This window comes from Dipodomys ordii, unplaced genomic scaffold, assembly GCF_000151885.1.
Source record: "Dipodomys ordii isolate 6190 unplaced genomic scaffold, Dord_2.0 Scaffold94, whole genome shotgun sequence".
In the NCBI taxonomy this organism is placed as follows: Eukaryota; Metazoa; Chordata; class Mammalia; order Rodentia; family Heteromyidae; genus Dipodomys; species Dipodomys ordii.
In genome coordinates, this window is record NW_012267310.1 from 2,015,395 (window position 1) to 2,036,591 (window position 21,197).

Here is a 21,197-nt window from a genome sequence, read left to right on the forward strand (position 1 = left end):
ATTATAAAAATACCGTACAGAGCGGTTACAGTCACATTAGTACGGTAATGAGTACATTTCCTATTAAGCATTGTTACCTCCTCCTATGTTTTTTCCCCTACCATCCCTTCCCTCCCCACCTCCCCAAATCCTCCCTCCCTACCCTGAAGTTGTAAAGTTCATTTTCAACATAGTGTCTTGTACATTGTTACAATGGGTCAATCTATATCCTCATTTCAGCATTTTGTTATTTCCCTTCCCCTCCCCAAATTGGAAAAATGTATATACAAGACTCAGGGTACTGGCATCAAATACAGTGAAAACGAGGGTTATACCATCGGGAAGAACATACAAAAGAAACAAAAAATCACATGGTACATTATAAGTACATTAAAAACAAAAGCAAGAAAGGTCCATCTTTATCCCGATGAAACCCTTCTGTTAATTCTTGTGGTAATTGCTCATTTTTAATTTCTCTCTCAAAATAATGATAGCAAGAGCAGTAACAAGTTTGTAGTCATGGAGCTGGTCAAAATGATGAAGAGCTTACCAAAGAAGTATTTATGAGGTAATTATAGAGCTGTCTTCTTTCTCAAGAATTTTTAGGAATGAAATTAGTGCTGGACTATAATATTTTGGTAACACATTCAAGAAGAGTATGATGCCTCTTTATTTCCATGGAAGTCTTCTTTTCACCCAGTCAACTTTTGTTTTTTGATTAATCTAAATTTGGTTTGGCCTTTTATTTTCCATCTATTACAAATCATTTGTCCCTAACACTGCTTTATGTCCACAAGTTAATGTGATGAGTACTTTGAACTCCTTCTTATACCTGTTTATCATGTGTTTTCCTAGAGGGAATTTGTTTCATTATAATGTTATGCTATTTTATGCATATTGTATGCACTTGGTTAACTCCTGGGAACTAAGTTCCTTCATGTTTTCTCCCTTGATAGAGTCTTCACTGTTGTGCATTTGAGGTGTTTCTTGCTTACTTATTAGGAACTGCTAGATGTACTGTAGTATATTTCTTTAGTCCTGCACTGCTAGCAGGCTAGCTAGTGGCTACATGAAGCTATATTGCAGTGTAAATTTAAATTAAGTAAAATTACAAACTCAGCTCCTCATTTCACTAGCCATATTTCAAGTGCTTGACAGCCACTGTTTCTAATGGATATTAAATTGGACAGTACAGACATAAAACATTTCTGTTTTCCCAGAAATTTTATTAGACAGTGTTATTCTAGGCCATTGCTATATGTATGCATGAAACAACCTAACTTGATGAAGTAGTTTTGTCATCTGTCAGTACCCAACTTGAGTAAGTATGAGGCTGAAAACTGTGAAAGTAATCAGACTAAGAATAAATGGTAAATGGATAAGGATTGGTTCAGCTTGTTACTAAAAATGGAATATACTCTTACTCATGTGGAAAAGTTGTTAGAAACTTTTTTAATGCAAAAGATACTAGAGAATGACTCAAAACTAGAGAGGGAAAATCAGCTTGTCTAAATCTTTTCTGGACAATCTTCTTCACCCATCTGAAGCCACTAATCAGAGCTAGTCCTTCTTTGTGTTTATATACTAGTTCTGGGGCTGAAACTCGGGGCTTAGATGCTGTCCCTGAGTTATTTTGCTCAAGGCCAGCACTCTACCACTTGAGGTACAGGTCCACTTCTGACCTCTTTTTGGAAATTCATTGGAGATGAGAGTCACATAGATGTTCCTGCCCAAGCTGGCTTCAAACCATGATTCTCATATATCAGACTCAGAAGTAGCTTATGCTCTTTTTTAAAAATATTTTTTATTGTGAGAATACCATACAGAGGAGTTACAATTATATGGGCAAGATAACGAGTGCATTTCTTATCAAGCATTGTTGCCTCCTCTTTGTTTCCCCTTCCCATCCCTTCTCTTTGGTATATACATATAGTACCAGGTCATCCATTGCTTAATACACTCCCAACAGTAATTATAGGAATTGTGTTATAAAGGGCATTGGTTGCACATTCTTTCCATTTATACTTTTATAATACTTGTGTTATTTAAATATATACATCTAGTTCAACATCAAAACAACAAACTCTCCAATTAATAAATGGGCAAATGAACAGATAGTTCTCAAAAGAAAAATTACAAATAACTAAGTTATGTGTGAAAAAGTTCAATTCTCAGTACTAAAGGAAGTGCAAATCAAAACAATATTAGTATTCCATCTCATTCAAGATAAAAAGGCTACTATGAAGGAAGCAAAAAACAACTGCTGGTGAGGATTTGGAGAAAAGGAAATTATGTATGTTGTTTGTGGAAATGTAAGTTTGTGTAACCACTGTGGCAGTCAGTATGGAAGTGCCTCAAAAAACTCAAAAATAGAACTACCATATGATACTGATATACCATTCCTGAGAATATACTCAAAGGAAAGTAAGTCATCATACAGTAGAGATACTTGCACATCCATGTGTACTGTAGCAGTACTGTAGACAAAATATGGAATCAGCCTACTGCCTATCAACAGATGAAAGATAAAGAAAAATGGTACAGTGGAATATTGTTCAGTCATAAAAAAGAATGAAATCATGTTATTTGTAAAAAATAATGTAGAATAATTGAGATCATTATTTTAAGCAAAATAAACCAGAGTCAGAAAGATAAATATTCCAAGTCTTTTCTCACATACAGAATCTAAGATTTTTTTAAAGTGACATGAGAAGGCACATATTGAGAGTATCATAGTTTCAGGCCAGCCTGAGCAGAGACAGTAATAGCTGGGCATTGTGGCATATGTCTGTCATTACAGCAAAACAGGAAGCATCAATAGAATTTTGGTCCATGATGGCCTCAGGATAAATGTGAGTCCCTATTTGAAAGATAAATAAAGCAAAAAGGACTTGGGACATGGCTCAAAAAGTAGAATACTAGTTGGGCACCAGTGGCTCACACCTGTAATCCTAGCTTCTCAGGAATCTGAGATCTGAGGATCATGGTTTGAAGCCAGGCTGGACAGGTAAATCTGTGAGATTCTTATCTCCAATTAACCACCAAAAAAACTGGAAATGTAACTGTGGCTCAAGTGGTTAGAGTGCTAGCCTTGAGCAAAAGAAGCTCAGGGACAGCAACAGGCCCTGAGTCCAAGCCCCAGCACCAGCACTAATTTTTTTAATTAAAAAGAGTAGAACATTTGGACAGTCACTGATGGCTCGTGCCTGTAAAGAGGCTTAGGTCTGAGAATTGCCATTCGAAGCCAACTCTGGTAGAAAAATTAACCACCAATAATCAGGAAGTGGAAGTGGAGCTGTGGCTCTAGTGGTTAAAACACTAGTCTTGAGTGAAAAAGCTAAGAGACAATATCCAGGCCCTGATTTTAAGCCTCAGGACCAGTACAGAAGGAAGAATACTTGCCTCACCAGTACAAGGCCCTGAATTCAGACTGCAGTATTACCAAATAAATGACATGAATGTAATAGAGATTGTTTGCAGGAGAGAAGCAGAGGAGGATAGAAGGAAAAAGGAAAAGGTAATGGGGAGGAATATGATTGAAATGTATTATATGTGTGTATGTATGTATAATAGGTTAATGAAGACCATTAAATTGTAAAAATAGATGGGGAGAGCTGGGTGCCAGTGGCACTCACCTGCAAACCTAGCTACTCAGGAGACTGCTGAGGATCGCAGTTCAAAGCCAGCCTGGGCAGGAAAGTCTGTGAGACACTTATCAATTAACCACCAGAAAACTGGAAGTGGCACTGTGGCTCAAGTGGTAGATTGCTAGTCTTGAACTGAAGACTCAGAGACAGTACCCAGGCCCAGAGGTCAAGCCCCACGACCGACAAAAAAAAAAAAATAGATGGGGAGAGGAAGATTAAACAAGAGTTAACAGAAGGGTTTAATATGATCACAGTAAATTATATAGGTGTGTGGAAATAATGCAATGAAATACCTATATAATTGATTTAAGGTAAGCTAAAATGTTATCTCCATCCAGATAGTTATTCCAGAATTATTAAATGAGAATTCATCTTTTATAAAATCTTTTGTTAGCATTTATCTTCTTTACCTTATTAGTTGAATATATTCTGTCCAACTAAATGAAGAAATTGTTAGCTATAAACCAAATTTATCTTTGAATACCTATTAGTGCCCAACTGTATTTCCAAAAGATGCCAAATAACCTCGGGGTGAACTGAATTGAGGCATGAATGAATGGATGGATCAAAAAAGAGAGAAAAGAAACTTAATATTAAGTCATTGCTTGAATTAGTCACTTAGTGTCACTTATTAAAGTGTTTGGTGTGAAGGTGCTATTCATTACCAAATGTTTGCATAAATAGACCATTGAAAATATTATTTCTAAACAATTTTTGTGGTCAAAGTATATATGTGTGTGAGCTAAAATGAAATAGTAAATACATGACATTATAATTGCAAAATCCCATGAAGTATAACTGAATATGCTATATACACACATTATTTTTCTTTACTGTCTCTATGTATTAATTATCAAAAGACTGTGTGGTGTCCTTATGGATACAATAGGAGAAGAATTGCTTATTCTGAACATTATGATCTCCAGGTGCTTGAAACTTGTTGACTAACTGTGGAAAGTCAGTGGTAATATTTAGGAATAGAATTCCTTCTATGAACTATGCTCAGTCTATCAATAACTCCCTTGTTCACTAAAGGAATAACTAATCTGTGTAAGTATAGCTCATCTGTGGGAGGATGCTTCTGTGCACATACTGAAATAAGGCGACTGGGTCTAAGTAACATCACCTTGTTCTCATAGCCATCCTGGTGCCTTGCTGGGTGGAGGGGCCTTTCCACCCAGCTCTGAAAAGACTCAAGGTGAGAGAGGCCTTTGTTGAATTGCAGATGTCATGCTGCTTAATCTTAGGATAGTTTTTGCTACAGAGAATGCTGATCCTTGATTATCTCCCTAAATGGTTTTATTTTCTGGCAACTGAGTATCCCCCTAGAGGGAAAGTTTGAGGTGTGTCCCCCTAGATGGAAAGTTCTGCTTGTACTTGAGTATATCTCTATATGTGCAGGCTTGATTCTGGGCTGCAGGTCTTTGAGACAGGAGTCCATCTGCAGTTGCTGGCTCACCAATAAAGACTTCCAGTTCAACCTTTCAAAATGTGGCCTTTCGGTTTTTGCCAGTCAAGTTCCTGTACAATACTTTTCCAAGAATAAAAGTCATCAGAACTTATGAAACACCTGTCGTCTTTATGAATATTTTTTCATTAAGAATTTGGTCTGTTATATGTGTATTACCTATTTTATAGACACATATAGAAAAGGACAAAGGGGAAAAGTAAATTTTATTTTACATATACAATAAAAACCAGCTTGAGGTACTAAAGAGAATTCCTGGGAATAAATAGTACCATAGATCTAAATCCAATTTTAAAACTCTAAATTTAATCCTAACCTAAAAATAAGTAGAACATCAGAGACATGGCTTTCCATAACATTAATAGGTTTGTAAAATATAGATTTCCCCACATGTAGTGCTACTTTCTTTTTAAGACTTGAGGTGTGGTCTTTGGGGAAAAGATTTGGCCCCAAGTGTTAATAAAATCCACATTTTGAGAAGCAGATATTTTAAAATCACATTTTGATGGAAATGAATTAACTAATAAAATGAATCCTCCAAAGTACCTAAGGCAATTTAAATATTTAGCATGATAAAAAAGAATCCCATGAAATTATTGTTTAACAAAATAAAACAGTCATTTTATTTCTGTTCTTCTCCCTGATATAATGCCAGATTAATAAGTGCTGTCTGAGTTGTCTGGTTTTTAATATGCTGTGTCCTTACCATTAGTGAATGCCTGTGGCTTTCAATAATGAGCAAGCCAATCTGGCTTTTTAAATACAAACACGTAGACATACTCTTAAAGAAATAAGTTTACTGTGTAAAAAACTAATAAATTTATGGAATGCATAACTGAAATGCATAGTTCTAAGCAACTGAGATGTTTAGAATGAGCCAGCAAACTATTTTGAAAATTGCTAATAACTTGTGAATTCTGTATATTTCATAATTTTAATTGTCTTGATGTTTCTCTATCATATAATACTATAAAATAGATCAAAGGGTTTTCAAAATACCATCTCCATCAAAATGATCTTGGAGGTCTTCACTCAGACCCTAAAGAATCTGTATATCTGGGAATAAAATTTGGAACTCTCAATTTTAACCCACTCTGTAAGTGTGCATTCATCCCCTCTCCCCATTGATAGATAGATTCTTATGCAAAGAATTAAACCTCTGAAAGTTTCTGCAGTAGTTTAATTGTGCTTGATCATAAGAAGAATTGTTTCTGCAGTAGCATCTTTATATTCTCTACCTAAAAATGTACTGTTTCTGAGACCAAATAAAAACTGGAAAGGTGGAGTGAGCCCTGCAGTAAATGGATGAAAAGACGAAGAGGGTAGAATACAGTCATAAAATTCAATGTCTATCCTAAAAAAGTAAATAAATTGGGGGAAGGGGCAAGGGTTGAGAAGGATGGGGAGAAAAATGAAAGGGGTGATATGCATTATATTCATAAATGGCTTTGTTGAATGGCAACTCCTTGTGCAGCTACTTAAGTATAATAATTTTTTAAGCCACAGGGAGATGGAAGATGTGTTAAGAAAGTAATATGGATAGGGTAAATTTTATCAGTGTTCACTATTCAAACTATTTGCACTATTTGCACAATGAAATCCCTTAATGCAATTAATTTAGGGCCTCATACACTGTCTTTTTTGTTTGGGGGTTTGTTTTGTTTTTGTTTTTGTTTGATTTTATTTTTCTCATAGATAGTGCTATACCATTTCAGTCTTACCTCTAGTCCAGCTTTATTGCTGGTTAATTGAAGACAGAGTCCCTCAGATTTCTCTGTCAAAACTGGTTTCAAACATCTGTCCTCAGATCTCACCTTCCTGAATAGCTAGGATTATAGGTGTGAGCCACCAGTGCCTGACATAATAAAAACATTGATTTTTTTTTTTAGGTAGAGTTGGTTGTTTCTCCAGTCCTACAATTGTGCCTCTATTATACTAATTGAAATGTCTTAATGCAGATTTAAGCTTTGATAATGTTACATTTATACATATACATAAGTGCTTATAACCTTACAAAACATTGAAAATTAAATTATTTGAATTTATTTTCTAATCAGTTTCTATTTAAATAGTGACCTTTTTATTTTAATATTTGTATGTGTACTTTTTTGTACTGGTGAAAAATTTTGTTTTATGTTACTGTTACTTTATGTATCTCTTTGAGACTTGGTCTTGTAGAATCATGCCAAATTGTTGACTGTGTACCAATACTTTATTTTCAAATAATCTTAAATTTAAGAATATCAATGTACTCTTTTCATTTACCATGTCATTTCTGATGAACATTTTCATGAAGTTTGAGGTATGACTAGACCAATGTATAACACCACTCAGGAATCATGTTGAATTTTAGTAAAATACATTAATATTTTACTTATCTAATAACCTTTCATACTGACTTTCAACTTAATTATTTGTGATATTTATTGTCTAAAGTTAAACAACCTGAAAACCTTGGACTCTGTGTATTCTAACATATTGATTGAAGTACCTTTATACCCAAACTGTACTTAATCTAGGTTAGAGACCATGTTTTATTCATCTTGGCATGCATAAGATTTGATTAATATTTGCTGAATTAAGTGGAAAATAACATCTATTACACATTGTCCATAAGTTTAATATATTTCATATCATTAAGATATTATTGCATATATTTTTGATATATTACATTATTTAAATTTAATATAGTTTTAATGTATTTAATATTTAATAGTATTCTGTATGTTTATATTCATTCCATTATTATCCATCTTTATTCCATTATTGCTCCATCTTTAGTCAGTGGGAATCTTTTTTTTTGTCAGTTGTGGGGGCTGAACTCTGGGCCTGGGCACTGTCCCTCGGCTCTTCAGCTCAAGGCTAGCGCTCTACCACTTGAGCCAAAGCACCACTTCTGGATTTTCTGCTTATGTGGTGCTGAGGAACCAAACCTAGGGCCTCATGCATGCAACGCAAGTGCTCTACCACTGAGCTACCTTCCCCAGTGGGACTCTTTTTGTTTTGACTCCTGAGTCCTGCTGACACAATCCTATGACTCTTTTTTAAAAATATATTTTTTCATTGTAAAGATACTGTATAGAGGGGTTAGAGTACATGAATAAGGTAATGAGTACATTTCATATAGAGCATTGTTACCCTCTTCTTTGTTTTTCCCCTACCATCCCTTCCTTCCCCACCTCTCCACCTCCTCCATCCCTCCCCCCCATATTGTAAAGTTTGTTTTCAACATACTGTCTTGTCCATCTCATTGTTACAATGGGTCAACCTGTATCCTTATTTCAGAATTTTGTTATTTCCCTTCCCCTTCCCAAATTACAAAAATGTACATACAAAATGGAGAGCACCGGAATCAAATACAGTGAAAACAGGGGTTATACCATGGGGGAAGAACATACAAGAGAAACAAAAAAAATCACATAGTACATTATAAATACATTCAAAACAACCACAAGAAAGATAAAACCTCTTATATCCCTATCTTGGGGTTCAGTATCTTGCTTCTACCTTATGTCACAATATAGTTCAAACTTCTCTGGTATGTTTCCTATCCTAGTTCTGGAAACCACCATTTTCCAAGAACACTTTGGAAATAATATTTCAAAACCACAAACTGAGAAGCTTATTATTCCTAGATTGGCCTTTGTTCCCATGTATTTTCAGAGGGCAGAACACATACATACATAAATACACACACACACACACACACACACACACACACACACACACACGGGTATCTACTTTATCAGCAATACCAGCACTGATAGAATGACAGTCATGTAATTATTCAGCTGTCTCATCTTACAAAGTACAGACAAAAGATTCTGCACAACACTACTACTACTAACAATGTGATTACTGAAAATAGTTTAAGGCTAACAGTTTTTTATTATGTCACATTAGGGATATGCAAGTAAATTATATTTTAAAGAGATTTGACATAGTTTATGAGGAGAATATCTTTGAAATCTGAGTATTTAATTAAATAATTTGATTCTGGGAAGATAGGCAAGTAATAAAAATTTGTATCCATTGCAGCTAAAGTGAGCTATAGAAGCAGCATGGGGAATCTGGGCAACTTCCCAGCTTTTCCCAAATCATTTCTTCCCAATGCAGTTGTGTTTAAAATTAATTTCTTTAAAAATGAACTCATCTAAATTCAGATGTAAGTACAAATGCACTTTCCAAATATAAATATTTAACTTCACTTTGGCTCCCCTGTATGCATAATTTATAATTAATTATTGAGAGTTGACTTTATGTAAGTATATACATAGATATGACTATATTGGTGCCAGATTTCTCCTTTGGTACACAAAACTCAATATTTAAGTATCTCTGTTAGTTTGTGAAATGAAGTAGTTTTCCCTGTGATAAGCCAAGTGTGGTAGGACACCTGAACTCCCAGCTACTTAGGAAGCTGAGGCAAGAGGAAGCCCAGTTTGAGACCAGCCTGAGCTAAATATCAAGACCCTGATATAAATATGTCCTTCTGAAAAAGTCTTGTAGTGAAATCATATTGTTAAAAAAAGTGTAGAATGAGATTCATTTTTGTTAAAATTAAATACAATATTATGGAATATGGATTCTCCAAGTGTATAAAATAATAATCATTAATTTAGCATTTTAAAAATTAAAATAATAGTGCAGAACAACAATATATGGCTAAAACATTTATTATACTGTATAAGAAAGTTTCTGTGCTGGGCAATTTTCTTCATTTTTTCATATGATTTTCTTTCTCATATAACTCTCTTATAGGGTATTACCAAAAAACATCTCCATTTTATAAATTTCTTGAGGAAAGTGAGGTATAGTTTTGTTTTCTAGGCAAAGATCACTTTTATATTTTTACTTACTGTGCATCAAGCAATTGCAGTTTTTAAAAAAGAAAATGGAGTATCTTTTAAAATTGTAACTTCAGAGTCAGTTTAGGTTAGAGTTATAAATTTGCTATCAACTTTAAATGTACAATGCAAAGTATATTTAGTAGCGTGCAATAGTTGAACGTAAGTATGAGATTTTGATGTCATTATTGAAATAAATGTTAGTGCTTTTTCATGTTGTGATCCATAATAAATTAATATTTGAAATGTTGGAGCTATCTAAACATAATAAATTTATCATAGATATAAGTATAGATGAAAATGGTTATACTATTATTAAGAGTTGAGTTATGTCTTATTCTTTATTATGCATTTATAAATGTATGTTTTTAAGTAGTAAAATCAGAACATATAATTAAGGAAAAATTAAGACATCCTCCATGAATAACCATACATGCTTACCTCTATTAACACTTGGGTAAACACCTGTCTAGATTTTTAAAGAATATATGAATATTTTACTTGAAAGGTTTTTTGATTTTTTTAGTGTATTACAGTTCTTAATAAAATGGAATGCTTAACTGTTTATTAGGGTATATTAATTGTACAAAGGGGTTTTTAACATAATACATGCATTTCTTTTTCAGGATTGTACTGTATATGAAACTGAAAATAAAATTCTTCATGTGGTGAGTATACCTGGATTTACTTTTGTCTTCATTAGACAATATTTCTTTCTTTAAATAGTAGTAAGCCAAGGTTAAAACAAAAGGTTGTATTTTTTAGGAAATATACAAAATAATAAAAATGTGCTAGTTAAAATTATTATTTTGTATTTAGTTGAAAATTGTGATATTGTATCTGAATAATATGTATATAATTTATAACCAAAGTTGGAGTTTGATAAATAATACAAAACAAAACACTAGGGGCTGGGAAGGTGGCTCAGTGGTAGAGCGCTTGCCTTGCATCTATAATGCCCTGGGTTCGATTCCCCAGCACCATATAATCAAAAAGAAAAAAAGCCGGAAGTGGCGCTTTGGCTCAAGTGGTAGAGCTCTAGCCTTGAGCTGGAGAGCTGAGGGACAGAGCGCCCAGGCCCAGAGTTCAGGCCCCACAACCGGACCCACCCCCCAAAAAAAACACTAGCAGAATATAATCTTTTAGGTTATTCACTGCATAAGTAATACTAAACAATCCTCTTCTGCTCATTGAGCAACAATGATATCCTTTAGGATGATCTTCAGTTTAAATGAACCTTTAGTGTGCTGTTCCAGGAAGGAAAATGATTATCACAAAGTTCCTTTTGATCCAACTAGAGTGTCTGGAGAATAGGAAGATAATATTTATTTAGGGAGGGTTTATATATTCCAATGTTTGTTTACATTCTAAAAACATATTACAGTTTCAGTAATAATGTGAAACCGGAGCATTTATCATGCTCTAGATTCTGAGACTCTAGGCAATTATGTGAAGCCACTGACAGGTGGATCTCCCACACCTTACCTTAAGTTAAACACAGGTACACAACCCAGTTTGTTCAGCACAATCAATAGAAAAAAAAGAACCTTTCAAACCACTTAAGCTATGAGATACACCTTTCCCTTGCATGCCTAGATTCACCTATGCAACACGTCTACAACAGTAATAAAATGGCATGTATACAAGCCACGTGTGCCAATAGCAGGTTTCTCATAATGCCTCGCTTTGGGTCTGAATCTACATACTCTATGAACTGTGGGATTTTTGTTGTTATTATTGTTTGCTAATTGTCTGCTCTATGGTGTAATTATATTGTTGGAAATAGTCTACAGATAGCCCTGTGGATAACAGTGAAAGACAAAAAAGCCTTTGTATTTATCTATAGTACAGAAAGTTAAACTGATGGAGAAACTGAACCATAGTATTTGTATGAGACCTCTTACAGAAAAGTATGGTGTTGGGTTATCATGTATGATCTGAAGCAACAGCCTGCATCGCTGGAGTTCTGTGCTGATAGTGATGAACGAACATTGATGAAAATAGGAAAAAACATAGCATAAAGCAAAACATTAAGATCTTTATTGTACTGAAAGAGTAAGCTGTTGAGCATTGCTGTCAACATATGCCATTTAAGGGTGTACACATCACAAAACAAGCAAATATCTATCACAACGAACTGAACATTGAAAACTGTGAATATATAAGAAGGTGGTTTCAGAAATTTAAGGACACAACATTAAATATTTACAAATTTGTGGTCTATTAAGCTCCTATTGATATGAAGCCATGAGCAAGTTCACTGTAGTAGGTATCAAATTTTTAACATCAATAATAAGGCTCTAGTTTTTCATCCATCGACGTATGGTAAAATAGTTAAAAAGGTTCTCAATCAAAGTGATTGTGGTACCATTGAAGATGACTTGTTAATAACCTGCAGGTGACATGGTAAAATGTGTGATCGGCTAATTGAAGGGCCAGAGCAGTTGGTATTTATAACAGAATAAAAATAGTAATTATTGATAAAAATGTAAGATTTTCATGAAAAAACTGTTAATGACACAGATGGCTCTGAAGGAAATATTTTTAAAAGCTTTCCAGAAGAATGCTTCCTCCCCACTAAAGGACCTACTTCCTGGTTATTTTTCTGCTTCTGATGTTTTTATCATCTAGAACAATAAAATACAATCTACAAGCACCTTTGAATCCATACACAGCATCATAGAAAGAATCTAATTAAATTCTGCCATTGTTTGTTATTGGTTAACAGCTATTACAGTTTTCTGATGATGCTATATTGCTTAGTTATTCTTCAGATTTTTTCCACTTATCAAAAGTATGTCCAAAGGAGGAGGCAACAATGCTTGATAAGAAATGTACTCATTACCTTGCTCATGTACATGTAACCCCTCTTTACAGTATTTTCACAATAAAAAATAAAAGTATGTCATATTTTATGACTGTGTTTATGTGTGAAAAAGAATAATAAAATGGTTGCTTATTTATAGCATATAATTTTAGAGGCAGGAATTATAGTGATTTCAAGCAACCACAGATTGTTCACATGGGTAGTTGAGATAGTGACTAATTTTTTATGATGATTAAATCATAAAAATCATGCATGCTTTTTCACACATAAAATTATTTTAAATATTGTACAAGCTCACCTTAGGCAATGTATATAAGGTATATATGAACCATACATGCATTTCATGCTTAAATTTTATACCCAAGATAAAATACTTGCAAATATTCCAAAATCAGAAAATATCCCAAATGTAAAACAGTTCTGCTCTAAAGCATTTTTAGTATAAGTGAGGTTCAACCTCACATAATTTTACAGATGGTGAAACTATCAGTCAAAAAATATTAAGCTGTTCGAATGTTGAGTATGAATGCAACTCTGACACCAAAGCCTTTCCATTTCTGACAATTGCTACCAATTCTAGTTCCCTGAGACCTTATGAATTGTACTGTCTTGTTTCCCTTGGAACTCAGGACTACTACCTTGCTGTGCCTGTTTCAATAAGTAAGGAACACAAACAGACACTTTTTGCCCTACATTTTATTTCCTTTGAGCAACTGTTTCATTGGGATTGAATTTTCTGTAACAATGACTGTTCCTTCTGAAGTATTGAATTGACTGAATTAGACTTTGGCATGCTGCTGTGGGTTCTTCATTGTGCTTACTTCAAGGTTCTTATTGAGGTCAATTCGTGAGATACCATTTCCTGTTTATAAAGTTTCTCAGGAGTAATCTCTGTTCTGTTCTTGGTTTCAAAAAAACAGCTGTACTTTTCCTTATGCATTGGTTACCAGAAATTTTTAAGATTGAAAGAGTTGGCAAGTGTTTCCCAGGGTATTCATTTTACATATTAGCTTCATTCTAACCTTTTACTTATGTCCATTGTTTCTCTTTGATTTGACTTTTTAATTTAATGTGAAATGGATTTTTACACTTGTTGTCATAATATTAAGTATGAAAAAGTAATTCCATGGTTCATTGGACATGAGTCTCAGACTTTCCTACCCAGGCTGGCTTCGAACCTTGATCCTCAGATCTTCGAGTGAGGATTACAAACATGAACCACCAGCACCCAGCTCAAAAGCAAGTTTTAAATAGTAGAGTTGTGTAGCTGGGTGCTGATGGCTCAAGCCTGTACTCCTAGCTACTCAGGAGACTAATATGGGAGAATAATGGTTCAAAACCAGGCTACCAGTACTTTTCAGTAGCTGTTATGTTATCCTGAAATAGCAATGGCTTCTTTTGTAACAGTAATAAAACAAAAGTTTTCCCTTATCAATTTACACATACATATACTATTAGATATATCAAAATGCTGATAAGAATTTGATGGAAATAGAATGGATATAGTTTATTGCTATGTATGTATATTCACAAACTTTCATATAGAACAAGTATTTTTATGATGTTAAGGCTCAGAAACATTAATACTAAAATCTACTATTTTAAGTTCTTATATAAATCAGTTTATTTAGCCCTCTTACAAATGTTAAGACATCTTATTATAACCTCCATTTTATAAATGAGTAAAGTCAACCACAGAAGTTAGGTAAACTTTGATGTTGTATCACAATTAGAAAGAATTGAAAATTGGATTTGAGTTCTGGCAGTTTGGCTCCAGAGTCCATAATATTATATTCTCTTGGAAGTCTAGTCCAAAGGAAACAGTATAACATAATAGCATCTTCTAAGGAAAGTATTTATAGAAGCATTATGTATGATAACAAAACTTAGAAAATAATAGAACAACAGTGCTTTGGTAAACTATTGTATACTTAGATGGTATAATATTAATATATACAGTTACACTCTTGAAATTGTGAATATATAATTTACAAATAAGTTGTTTTTATTTTATTATTTTATTTTACATCTAAAAAGAGTAATATTCAATAATATTTGTTACATTTACTTGGATGATTTAATTTTGTTACTGAAATTTCAAGTATCTGCCCAATTTCTTAAAATTAGTTCACGATACTTTTTAATAGAAAAGTGTGTATTTATCCTAATGTGTTAATAAGTCTGATTGCTTTAAGGGATAATTTTATATTACACAATATAGTAATCAAAAATTACTTGAAATGGTTAGTCTAGGTTTTAATTTTCATGTTTCTCATTTCTAAAATTGGAAAGAGATGTTTCTGCTTAAATTTAGAAAATATAAGGTTATGGAAACCAAAAAGCCTGGTAGAAATGGAGGTTAGTTGTGGTATTAGGCAGGGATGTCTGCTAATATGAAATGTGACAGTGAATAAAAGGAGACTGAACAGCTCAGGTTTCTGTGGAAATTTCCACTAGGTGTAATGGAACAGGCAAGAGAATGCAACCAGAAAAGACAAAAGGCAAAGCAGATAAGCAGTGTACTATGTCTGTGTGATTATAATGTTCTAGTTCATTTTAGTTGGTCTGAAATTCTCCTTTTTATGCCTTGGCTTGTATTACACATTCTCTAGCATGTTGGAGACATGTTTTGCTCTGCAAAAATCCTTGTTTTATACAGTAAGCCAGTAACAGCAAGTCCATAGCTCTTTTCAGTCCTGTACTCCACTTTCACTTCCACCTTGCAGTGTAGCCTTTGTATCTGGAAAAGCTATCTCAGACCTTGGGCTTTAGCAGACTCACTGTGCTTGTCGCACTGCCCTGCTGCTCTCATTGGTGAGCCTGAAGCACTTGTCAGCTTTGATAAACTCATAGAAATCCCAAGCCATAAATAACCATTAAACTCACACTCCTTAAATCACACTGTTTTGAGCTGAAATACACATTTTACATTAACTCAGGAGTGTTCTTTACAAAGATAATGGGAAGAATACACAGAATGCCTATTTTATTATTTTAGCATCAGATGATCTTTTAGTTATACAGTGCTTTATCTCCAAGCCATTATTCTTAGTTTGTTTTGATTTGGTAATGAGTTTGGTGTATTTTGGCATGTCAAATACTTGTTTTATTTCATAAGCATCCTGTCTGTTTTTTTCCTTTTTTTAAATTTATGAATTATGCATTCCTAATCTTCATCTAAGCTAAGATTATTGTTCCTTTTCTGCTGTCTAGACTAAAAATAGCTTAAACCACCCAAGGGTTAGATATGAGAGAATCCTGGAGAAGAAATTTATGAACTCACTTTAGTCTCTCCAGACATTTATATCATATATTACATAACCATAGCTGTCCTGTTCTAATTGTCTCAAACCTTGAAGAAGTACTTAAGCACCAGGGTAGCAGAATGTCCCATTATGAAATAAAAGTGGTATTAGTTTTTAGAGATTTCTTAAAGGCAATGACACTCTTAAGACTTTAAAGATCTGTAAAAGTAATTTTATATTGGCCTTCAGCGGGTCCCTGATGTTCTGAAAAGACAGCCTTTGTCAATTGTAACCTAGACAATGCTCTTAAAACTGTGATCGTGGCCCAAAGGCAAACTGAATGTGTTTGTTTGTTGTATACTTGACATTTAATTGGAATAACATTTGAAAATAGAAATTCTGGTCATTCTTATTAGAATATGAATTCTACTATTAAGATTTTATTTGATGGAACTCATGAAGATGCTGTTTTACTATTTTGTAGTTAATACAACTTTAATAATCTTCCCTATAGTCTTTGTGATCAGCCTAAAGAGCTATACTAACACTATTACTGACATAGGCTTTGTTTACTTAAATATTGTATTATACTATATATTGATATTTTAACATTTTGGTAGCTAATTGTACTGTCAACTATTCTAAGTATAAATTCTCTTCTTCATAATAACTTTCCATACAGGAAGGAAGAAAGAACAAATGTAGGTATAATATGATAAAAGTAGAAAATGTATTTTCTGGGTCAAAAAGAAAGCATGCCTATACTAAAGGTAATGTGACATGCAAAAAATTAAGATAATGTGGTTTTAGTGTTTCTTAATATTATTTATGTAGACATATAGTATACTTACTAGGAGCATTCTTTGTAACATTACATTTTTTGGATATTCTATGCACTGTAAAAATCCATTCATAGTCAGACTTTGAGAGCATAATCCTTGTTTTCAGGGAGTATTTGTTTTGGTAGAGTAGTCAAGTAATGTTGAAAGAGCAGCATTTGGAGAGTAAAAAGATTTGGTGTCCTTACTTATTCTGACACTTACTAGCTATGAACAGTATAAATGCAGAATTGGTGTGTCTGTGGTTTCTTGGTCTAAAGGTTGCAATTCTTTGCTGACAAACTCAAAAACTCGTAAAAAAGCAGAATGGACACACAAAGTGATAAAGTAGAGGACTATTTTTGTTTAAGGCCACTTTATGTATGTTCAAGAACACTCTGAGATCTTTTTTTTCAGTATAGTTAAGTCACTGTAAATGTAATGGTTTCTTTACAGTAATTAAATCAGTCTAGAGACAAACTATACTTAAATACGAGGAGTTTAATATAAGTAATTGTTAAGCGATGGTAGAAGAGTTTCTACAAAATGTAAAGAGAATCATAACCATGCCTGGGGAGTAAGAAAAGATAGTAATGAGAGCAGAACATCTTTCAGTTTAGAACACCTTGTACATGGCTGAGAAAATGTACTTAAAGTCTCACTGTCCAGGCAAGTGGGAAACTACCTTTCAGAATGCAGGGAAGTAAGATGGTAGAAGGGCTTATAACAAGAGTTGGGGTATTACAGTCTCAGTCACCGAGTCTTGGGGCTCACCAAGCCTAGGTGAGGCTGCAGCATCACTGAGGGTACAATTGCTACTGGAGTAGAGCACCACCTTTGGTCCTCACATGTGTGTGCCATTGAACTCTAAATTAGCAGAAGAAAGCAAAAAATCAAATGTAGTCCATGGGAACCTGGAAGAGATGCCTCCTTCCCCTGGTAGTGTCTCTCCAGTGCCCTCTACTGACAATAGAGGTTCTACAGTCCATTATCACAGAAAGCCTGAAGCCAAGAGTTAAATTTGTAACTGTTACAGTACAGTTAGGCTTTACTTCCATTAAACCATACATTGATACCTTTAAATTTCTGGAAGGTGAAGCCATTGATCCCAATTCTATTATGTCCTCCCCATTTGCCTATAAAGGTTGTGTGTGTCTGTATGAATTTTACAGGAGTTCAGCCAGTCATTATGAACTTCTTAACTCTCTATTTGAAGTCCAAAGTAAAATTAAGTCATCTTCCTAGTGGTCAGTATCTTATTTAAGCCACTGATATGTCCCAACTGTTATTATTCTTGAATCTGGAAAGTAACATACCCTCTTTTGCTTGGGAACCTACCACAGACCTGCCTGTCTCTATCTTTTGCTCACGAAACAGCTTATGAATAAATAGAATAGATATCTTCCCAAATCCAGTTCTGGTTTCCAGCTTACTCTTTTCCTGTTAGAAGTGAGAGTAGTAGTGGAGCCTCTTTTACCAACTGAAATTAGACTAGAAGTAGTAGTTGGATGTAAGTTGAAATTGTCTTGTGCATCAGAAAAGTTACACATTTGGATCTGATGTTCACTTGCTATTTTTGCACTGACCTCTTTATGATTATTTTTAAGAGAAATTTTTTAGGCCATAGTATTATCTTGAAATTTATTCCTCTAAGCATTAAATAGCCGACAGTTTTGGGTGAGGCAATGATGCAAACACAGTGATTAAGCTAGCAGGAACTAAAGCAAAACTGCCTGGATATAATTTGGCTCTCATTGAAAAGTTGTGTGTTATTGAGCAAAATTTTTTTTTTACCCCACTTCTACGTCTATTGTATAGAGAAACTAGTTTCTCCTTAGGAATATTGTATGGATTAAATTAGTTTATACATTTAAATTGTTTAGAAGAATGTTTAGAACATATATATAATTATGTATGTTATATATGATTCCTTCATTGATTCTTCATAAATGCAGTTATAGGTACTTTTTGCCTTATTATATGGAAAAGGAAGCTCAGACACTTGAAGGATTAAGTAACTTGGCCAAGATTATGCAATTAGTAAGTGGTAATCTGAGGTTCTTTGTCACTTCACTATAGCTACCACCCTAGGAGATCTAAATCTAATTGTGAGGTTGTAAATTGCAAAGATTTCATTTCACTAACTTTTTTCCTCTCTTTCTGTTGATAAATTTTGTTGGCATCTGTGGCAGACAGAATCTAAGATGGCCCCCAAGAACTCTGCCACTGGAATATAATTGCCAATTCTGCCATGTGGTGGAAAGAAATGGACATGATAGATTTAATTCCCATATTCAAGTTTTGTTCTATGGAAAGGATTTTGCAGATATATTTAAGGGACATTATTTAATGTTAACCTGCTCAAAAGGGAGATTACCCTTAGTGAGCCTAAACACATGTGAGCCCTTTAAAGAAGTCTCAAAGAAGAAAAAGATAGCCTTCTGGCCTTGAAGAAATTGTGACTGTGTAACATTGCTAGGCCTGAAAACAACCCCTGGGAGATTAAATCAATCCCCAAATGACAGCCACAGTCATAAGACCAGAAGGAATGAATTTTGCTGACTACCTAAAGGAACTTGGAAACAGGTCCTCTACTGACGTTTCCCTGAAGGAATTCAGCCCAGTTGATATCTTGGTTGCAGGTTGCTTGTAAGAACCTAAGCAGCAAACTTGGGGATGTCTACTGAGCCATGGAAACTGAGAAGAAATAGGAGTTTGTAGTAATTTGTTATACAGCTATAAATAGCTATTACATCATTGCTAATTTAAATTTCAACTCAGAGATACAAAAAGAAAAGCAAAAGTGGGGAAAATAAATAAAACCCCCTCAAAATCGATGAGCCAGCCGAGTATAACTATGGAAACAATTCCTTTGAGAATTTATATATAACCCCTGCTTTCACTGTATTTGATGTTGGTATAATTTGTGGAGGGGAAAGGAAAAAATTGTTTAAATAGGGATACAGGTGGACCCGTTGCAGAAATGAGATGTACAAGATGCTATGTTGAAAAACGAACTTTACAACTTTGGCAGAGGAGGGGGGGGCCTGGGGGAAGGAAAATGGGAAGGGATAGTAAGGGGAAACAAAGAAGGAGGCAACAATGCTTGATAAGAAATGTACTCATTACCTTGCCCATGTAATTGTAACTCATGTGTACAGTATTTTCACACACACACACACACACACACACACACACATACACGAAAGATGTTATGTTGCCACCTAACTTCTCTCATTCACATCTGATTAACTGTAAAGAGTTCTTTAGTTAAACATACTACGTCACGTGAAAAGAATAATATATTGAGTATCAGGACCTTGAGTTTGAGCTTTGACTTTCTTATTCACTTTGCTGTGGGATTTGTGTGGAAGAATTCATTTCTCAGGATCCCACTGACATTCAGTGAAGGTTTTGCCTTGTGTATTCCCAACTGCACATAGTACATAGCAAGTGTTTGAAAAAATCACTTATGGAGAATCTTAACAAATATTTTGAGACTTTATGTGTGAAATTAATTGGTCTTTTGAACTTTCCTTCTCTTATCCCACTTATAAATGCTACCAGTGTCTGAACAGAAGAGCTATTTTTGCTCAAAGGAGACACTGAATATTGTAACATACGTATATGGAACCATTTATGTACATGATTACATTCCTGTTTATTTATATACTGGACCTTTTTTTGTCAGCCTGGATCTGGGCGCCGTCCCTCAGCTCTCCAGCTCAAGGCTAGTGCCCTATCACTTGAGACACAGTACCACTTCTGGCTTTTTTCTGCATATGTGGTGCTGAAGAATCGAGCCCGGGACCTCATGTACCACTGAGCCACCTTCCCAGTCCTATATATTGGACTTCTAAAAAATGTTTTGTAGAAACCACACAAAACTCTTTTTGTCATATTGATTTAGTTATTGCAGAATTAGCATTCAATCCAAATATCCCATATAGAAGCCATTCAAAATTTAAGAACCCCAATTGAAGTAAAGAACAAAGAAGAAAGCCAGGCATCAGAGGCTCACACCTATAATATTAACTACTCAGGAGGCTAAGCTCTAGATATAGATGTAGAGAGGGGTTACAGTTACATGAATAAAGTATCGAGCATTGTTACTCCCTCCTTTGTTTTTCCCCTAGCATCCCTTCTCTCCCCACCTCCCCAACTCCTCCCTCCCCTACATAGTTGTAAACTTCATTTTCAACATAGTGTCTTGTACATCTCATTGTTGGAATGAGTCAACCTGTATCCTTATTTCAGCATTTTGTTATTTCCCTTCCCCTTCCCAAGATACAAAAATGTATGTACAAGATGCAGGGGAACCGAGTCAAATACAGTGAAAACGGGGGTTATACCATGGGGTAAGAAA

General features: G+C 34.4%; 1 protein-coding gene across 4 annotated transcripts in view; it reads left to right on the forward strand.

Annotated features, from left to right (window-relative positions):
* The window catches only part of Cnksr2 (connector enhancer of kinase suppressor of Ras 2), a 218,586-nt gene that overhangs the window by 67,569 nt on the left and 129,820 nt on the right, over nucleotides 1–21,197 (forward strand). For all 4 annotated transcript variants that reach the window (XM_013026488.1, XM_013026490.1, XM_013026491.1 and 1 more), the window contains exon 5: nucleotides 10,568–10,609. In XM_013026488.1, coding sequence (XP_012881942.1) covers nucleotides 10,568–10,609 — 42 coding nt within the window. The remainder of the gene's footprint in view (nucleotides 1–10,567; nucleotides 10,610–21,197) is intronic.